General features: G+C 38.1%; 1 protein-coding gene across 2 annotated transcripts in view; it reads left to right on the top strand.

Moving 5' to 3' along the window:
• The first annotated feature begins 954 nt into the window (after window positions 1-954).
• The window catches only part of CCDC66 (coiled-coil domain containing 66), a 47,762-nt gene continuing 41,393 nt past the window's right edge, over window positions 955-7,323 (top strand). The window contains exons 1-3 of one of the 2 annotated variants that reach the window (XM_023513571.1): window positions 955-1,052; window positions 2,714-2,778; window positions 3,708-3,733. In XM_023513571.1, the coding sequence (XP_023369339.1) occupies window positions 1,042-1,052; window positions 2,714-2,778; window positions 3,708-3,733 (102 nt within the window). In that variant the 5' untranslated portion in view covers window positions 955-1,041. The remainder of the gene's footprint in view (window positions 1,053-2,713; window positions 2,779-3,707; window positions 3,734-7,323) is intronic. The other variant, XM_023513573.1, reaches the window with a different exon arrangement.

Raw genomic sequence — 7,323 nt, 5'->3', positions numbered from 1 at the left:
CTCTTTGAGTTTTTCCTATATGCACCATGAGGCTTCAATGTGCCTCATTTTTCATCAACTATAGTTTTAAATACATGAAAAAACGACTTTTAGCAACTGTGCTGTAATTTAGGGGCATCCCCATCATGAAATGTCATTCAGTCAAATTTAATAAAGCTGTTGTTGGCATTTTAATTTTTGCTGTTCATTCGAGAAATATTTGCTGTCAACACTGTGCAATACAGGTGCTGTGGCTACAGAAGTGTGCAAGACACCAACTCTGTGCCCCTTAGAGGGTCATTGTAGCCCATAATCTTAATTGTATTACCGCCCTGATCCAAAGGGCTTCCTGGAAGTGATATTTAAACTGAAGACATGGAGGATGAAATGGAGTTAGTCACACTTAACTCTGGAAAGGAATATGGTCAATGACCTTAGGCAAGTTGCTTAACCTCTCTGTGCCTCAGAGATAACGTAAGACTTGAATAACGGACATAGAGCTTACTTAGATCCACGTCTAGCACAGTAACAGCTAGATTTATTGATACCACTTACACTTGTTGGTATTTAAAAAGAGCCACACTGTGCTAGGGCTAATGCAGGGGTCACAGGGAGAAACGAGACATTCCAGTATCTGCCCTACGTTATCCACCACCCTCAACTTTTTTTGGTACTAAAATCCACACCTCTCTTCCAAATATAAACTATAGAGAATGTTAGCTTCCTTAAAATATTTATACTCTTTGTTCTTCCTTATTTTCGCCACCTCCACCTGAACTGAGGTATTTCTCTGAAGCTCCTTTCTGTTATTTAGGAGGCTATAAAGGCTAGGAGCGCAGAACTCAGACAACAAAGTGATAGAAACTCAGCCGTAAGTCAGATCGAATCCCCTGGAATCCTCGCCGGCTAATCGCACCCGCCAATACGGCCAGCTCTGATTGGCTCAGCCTCCAGGTGGCCGGCATCCCTGCATCCAATCGGTGTGGTGCTTATTGAGAGGCGGCAGCAACTGGCGTACACAGGAGGCTTGAGCATCTTGTGGATAGAGTGGGCGGTCAGGCCATGAACTTGGGGTAAGGTGGCGCGAGGGAGGTGGTCGTAGTGGAGAGGAGGATAGGCCCCTTAGAGTTGTTCGAATGGAACCTTCTGTGCCTTCGCCGATCCCAGCGGCTGAGCTAAGTTCCCCGAGGTAGAGGCGAAGGGAAGGGGCGGCCCATAGCAACGCCGCAGACCTCATTTTTCACTTCGCATTAAATTTGTCTGTGAACTCCTTTACGTCCTCTTACCTCGGGATCGGGCGAGAAGAGAGGCGTGGAAGAAAGGAGAGAAATGGCGAGGGCAGATAGAGAAAGCTTAGCGGCTTTCGGGGAGGAATCCTGGCCCAGGCTACTGGCTCTTCACCACCCTGTCTTGGTAGCCTTGCAGAATGTTGGAGCGCCGAGATGAACCCAGGTTTCTCAAGGAATCTGTGTGTTACCAGTGCCTAACACCGAATAGCACTTATTAAGTAGTGGTTGAATGAATTAAAAAGTACTGTTGCGTGGTCTTCATCACTCTCAAGTTTGTTAGTTTAAGAAGACGAAAAGCCCCCAGACTTACACTGCACGGCGTTCAGTAAATGTTGTTTTAGAATCTGGGGGTATAGTAGGAAAGAAGATAGTGTGGCCTTCATAGAGTTTACAGCACAGTGCGAAACAGAGATACTTTGCAATTTCATTCAAGATCTTTTTTTCTTCCAGTAAGGTTCACCTGAGTGAAACGACCAGTTCATAACCCTGCAATAGGGAAACCCTTAAAAAACTCTATTCTATTGTTTTAGCTTTGTGACTGAGGAACTGAAATTTGATATCCCCCACGTAAGCAAAATTAGAGATTTCGCTTTCTTTATCAAATCGTTTTCCGTCCTCTCTCCCTTAACTGCATGCTGGATTTAATTTGGGCTTTTGTCCCCGTTGAATGTGTAATGTGTATTGACATGCCCCTTTCCCCCCTTTTTATTTCCTCCTTATAATACAGTGAATTACTGTATGGACTGTCATTTTTGTTTTCTGCAAAGTTTTTATTTAGGCCTTTTAACAGATGTTCAAGCTTTGTTAGAAACGTCTACTGGTGCTTTATGCCCTTGCTTTTGGCATGCACATATGAAGCATCATAGAAACTGAAGTTTTTGTAGATTTGTAGCTGTAGCAGAAGTGTCACTGAATGTGAGTATGTATTATTTAAAACATTTAATATTTGAAACTCTTTGCTCAAGCATTTAATAAGCTTGGTGGCATTATTATAGTCATTTGCAGATGCTCCAGCCTGCTATAGACTTACTAGGCATGAATTCTTTATGAAACCAATAAGTGGAGGTTAGATTGGTCTTGCTCCTGTAACTTAGCTGAAGGGTTTTTGTAACAGAATTATTTTTTTCAGTCTAGAGTTAAATGATAGTATATTAACTGGATTAATTTATTGTTTACCAAGAACAAATATAAGGTTTCATATTACATTCTTTTTTTATTAAAAAGTTTCGAGGAGAATTTTCTTCCTGTAGGTCTTAATTTTATCTTGATTTGAAAATTCTTTTCGTTTAAAAGACTAGTTTGGTAAGTACAAGAGTCCTGTGTAAATTCAAAGGAACAGATTTCCTTTCAAGGCTCAAATGAACATTTCTGGCAATTTAAAATGTTGCTGTTAGTTAAAAATGACATACAACATGGAACTCTTTTCTTTTTTTTTAATATTGCAGAGATGGTTTAAAGCTTGAAACTGAATTACTGGATGGAAAAACCAAGCTAATATTGTCTCCATATGGTATGCTGTGTTACTAGAAATCTAAAAAGTTAACTTAAAATTCATATGTAAAATTTATATTAGTTTAATCGACCTTTTGTTTGAAATAGAGTGATATTTAAGTAATACTTTGAAAAACATTGTTTCCTTAAACTTACTTTTAGCCAAAGAAAATCAGATTAACCATTGCTTACTACTATCTGTTTCATACCATTTGATGTTTCAGTGTATTTTGTGTGGAATGTATCTGTTCATTATATTTGCATATAGCAAATATCCTTATTGTCTGATGACTAATACAGGTTAAGTTTAGTCATTATGTTCTGTGAAAGGATGTATTTGAGAAAATTTATAGTAAGAGACCAGTGAAATGCTATTAGTTATCAGTATTAGTTTTAGAACTCATTATACTTTGGTAGTTTTCTTCACATTATTTTTTTTTTCCTTATCTCTTTGTAGTTTTACCTTGGAAAGAAATAGACATAAATACTGGAACCACACTGTAAAAGTCAAAACACTCAGGCAGGATCTAAAGTTAATGCTTTTAGGCTCAGCGCCTGTGGCTCAAGCGGCTAAGGGGCCAGCCACATACACCTAAGGTGGCGGGTTCGAATCCAGCCTGGGCCCGCCAAACAACAATAATGGCTGCAACCAAAAAATAGCCGGGCATTGTGGCAGGCGCCTGTGGTCCCAGCTACTTGGGAGGCTGAGGCAGGAGACTTGCTTGAGCCCAGGAGTTGGAGGTTGCTGTGAGCAATGAAGCCATGGCACTCTACCCAGGGGGACAGCTTGAGGCTCTGTCTCAAAATAGATAAATAAATAAAGTTAATGCTTTTAGGGATAATATTGCTATCTTAACATCTTAAAACAATACTAATTAAAATTTTCTTTCATGAATGCCTTAGTATGTTTTCGGTTGATAGTTTAGTAATTTCTTCTTTCTTTTGTAGAACATAAATCAAAAATTTCTGTGAAGGTAAGCCAACTGACTTTGACCTGACCTGTTTTTAAATGTAAAATGCTCTTTACAATGGTTAGAAAGTAATTCTGGGAAATGTCATTCTAAGGGGTTTGGAATGATGGTAAGAAGTTATTGTTTCCTTGCTTTCAGGCTGGTCCTTTCACAGAAATGGAATTATAATTTTCAGTTTAAAAAGCCATATAGAACTCTTTCCTCTGGATCAGTGCTGTCCAGTAAAGCTTTTTGGGTTGATGGAGGTATTTTAAAATCAATACTGCCCAATATTTGGAGCACATAAAATGTGGCTGATGTGACTGAAGAACTGAATTTCTAATTTCATTTAATGTTCAATTTACATTTAATAGCTGCTGGACAGTGCCACTCCAGAGATCTTTAAAAGTAGATTAATAGCTTAAAGCAAAAATATTTTTTTCTTTTCATATTCAAATTCCATTTGCCCACACCAAAAGGTAAGTTTGATTCACAAATTCTAATGTGCATTTAGCTCTCTACTTTAAAAGATGGCACTTGAACTGAATGGTACTTTTTATTTTAAATTAGTTTTTCTTTGTCAGGAATACATTGTGTCTTTTTCTACAAAATAACATTACTATAAAAAAATTTTTTTGATACTACTTAGTTTTTAGAATAATATTAGCAGGAATTTCTCCTTTCCTCTTCTATAACTTTCTGTAACCCCTTTTTCTTTTTATCATTGCAGTATCTTAAAGTCTTTGTGGATAGAACCCAGTTTGGATGATGTAGCACTTTACTCTTAAACTCTGAGCCCTTGGTACTTTATTATTTCTCCCTGGTTTAATCAAGGTAGAGAAGTTGCTTGAGTACCCAGAATATTACTCAATAAATGGGTGGTGCTGATTGGAGTAATTCCACAAGTTACTTACAGAAATTATTTCTTTGTATATACATAGTTTATAGTTATAAACCTTATGTGCTCCCTTATTCAGAGACTACAGATTGTATATATTTTCTTAGCCTTTTCCTATTAAAATATTACAACTAAGTGCTGTTATTTGAGTCACATTAATGAATATAGTGCCCTTTTTCAAAAAGCCCTTGATTGAAAAAAAACTACTTATAATGGTTGGTTTCTATCTTCTGCAGGCCTCTGTTCTCTTGCACATGTTCCCTCTTCCTATTGCTATCCTTAATGGATTTGCTGTAGCAGCCACGTTTGTGAAGACATTTCACTGTCTTTTTAACCAACACAGAACATCTGGAAATCCCGTTATAGGTCTATAATAAACATTGCATTACAGAATTCTATCAACTGTCCAGGGATACTTTATCCTAGGATTTTTTTCTCCTAGAGGAACTAACATGTAGCTGATGTTAGTCTTAAATTGGGTTCATCTCTGTTGCATTCGGGACTCCAAAATACTGGTGCAACCTAAGTCTCCCTTCTATATTAATTGTTTTCAAGGAACTTCTCTTCCTTTATTTATAGGGATTGCAAACATCCTCCTCATTCCTTTTTTGCTCTTCACAGAAGATAAAACACCAAATCAGTAGTACTTTTTTGTTTTAGTCATTATTAAAAATCTCCCAAATCCCAGGGTTCTGCAGTTATATATTGACTTCTCTTTAATGTAAGTTAATTATGAATTCTCTCTATGTAATGCCTTTCTTTTTTCCTTCTCCTGGGGTAAGTTTCTGAGTGACTGCAACACCTACAGTTTTGTTTTTTCTCCATTTTCCACTGGTTGAATTACTGTCATCTCCACAGTGTGTTCTTTAAATGTAGCTAAACTATATCATATCTTTGTTAGGTTTAACGTGTGTGGTCAGAGTGTTTCTTTTCCTAAGTGTATTAAAATCTCCTGCATTTTTCTTTAATTTGCTGTAATGATGTAAAAATGATTATCAGTCTAATTTCTTAGGCTTATAGGACAAAAATACAAATGAATCAGTATTATAAGTAATTTATAAAAATAATGGATTCTAAAACTCATACTTAAAATAGTCTCAAAAATTTGTTGAAATTTAAAACATTAAAAGTTTTTCATGAGTATTTCTACACATGAGAACCAATGACATAGTGAAGGATGTGTGTAATATTAGTGGTGGGTAGCATATTTTATATTTTAAAATGTTACTTTTCTTTGATGCCTTCTGGCCTTGAGATCCTGGCCATATAAATTGTAAAGTCAGCCATTATTAAACAAATGCATTGAACATTGTCTCTACAATACTATGGAAAATACTGGTAAAGTTAATACTAGGTAAAAGAACAACATGGAAGGTGTAGGATGGGCAGACACTAAGCAAAATGAATAAATACAGAATGTTGCAAGATACAAAGTGCTATGGAGAAAAGTGAAGGAGAAAGGGAGAGAAGAAGCACTGTTACCTTAGAAGCATGGCATTCTTGGGAATGGGGAGTGCTAGGGTGCTGGGAGTGAGGATAGAGTAGGAAATTTTAAATAAGGTGGTTAAGGAAGGCTTCACAGGTAACATTGAAGCAAAGATTTGAAGCAGGCGTCCTCAAACTAAGGCCTGCAGGCCACATGCAGCCTGCCTAGGATATTTATCTGGCCTGCTGGGTACTTTTGCTGCTGCTGCCTGTCCTGCTTAGCAGCCAACTCGTCCCAGGGCCTGCAGTCCGGCTCTCCAACGGTCTGAGGGACAGTGAACTGGCCCCCTGTTAAGATTGAGGATCCCTGATTTTAAGGATGCGAGAGGAAAAGCCATGCTGAATGTGAAGGCAGAATGTATCAGATGGGGGGATTGTCGAGTTCAAGGAACAACCAGGAAACGTATGTGGCTGAAGGCTGAGAGATAGAAAATAATGTCAGATGTGAGAGAGAGCATGGGGGCAAAGATGGTAGGGGGTGCCCACAGATCATGAGGGCTCCTAGATCATAGAGAAGTCCAACTGATCTTTAAAGTCAGATGGGACATCACTAAGGGCTTTGGAAGAGAGTGACATGATCTGCCATATATTAAGGTTACCACAGTGGCTTCTGTGTCGAGAATAGACTGAGGAGCAATGGTAGAAGCAAGGAGGCCAGTTAGAAGGCTTTGCATTAATTCAGACAAGAGCTAAATAATGTCTTGGAGTATTTAGGGATGGTAAGATTCAGGATGTGTTTTGAAGAGGGAGCAAAATAATATTTGATGATAAATGTGATATAATGATACAGAAGTCAAGGATAATTCCAGAATTTCTGGCATAGGTAACTGAAATGGAAAAGACTAGAAGGGCAGGAAGCTATTTAGCAGCAAGAGGGAGATCAGGAGTTCAGTTTTGGACATACTAAATTTGAAATGTCTATGAGGAACCCAGTGGAAATGTAGAATAGTCAAATGAAACCTGAAGTTAGGGGAAAAGAACACCAGGACACAGAAGTTTGGGAGTCGTCAACATAGATGATATTTAGAGCCACAAGAGTAAATGAAATTAGCAAGCAAATGTGGGAACTTAGAAATGAGATTCTGGGACTAATTCCTGGGTACTCCAACCTTAAGAGGTCTGGGAGAAGATGAAGAGCCAGGGAAGTTCAGAAGGAGCAGTGCCTTGAGTTGGAGACCAGCCTGAGAAAGAGCAAAACCCCATTTCTACTAAAAATATATATAAAAAAAAA

The sequence above is a fragment of the Otolemur garnettii genome, unplaced genomic scaffold, assembly GCF_000181295.1.
Source record: "Otolemur garnettii isolate 467f Iridium unplaced genomic scaffold, OtoGar3 scaffold00002, whole genome shotgun sequence".
NCBI classification, from domain to species: Eukaryota; Metazoa; Chordata; class Mammalia; order Primates; family Galagidae; genus Otolemur; species Otolemur garnettii.
This window is presented reverse-complemented; position numbering and strand designations above follow the sequence as displayed.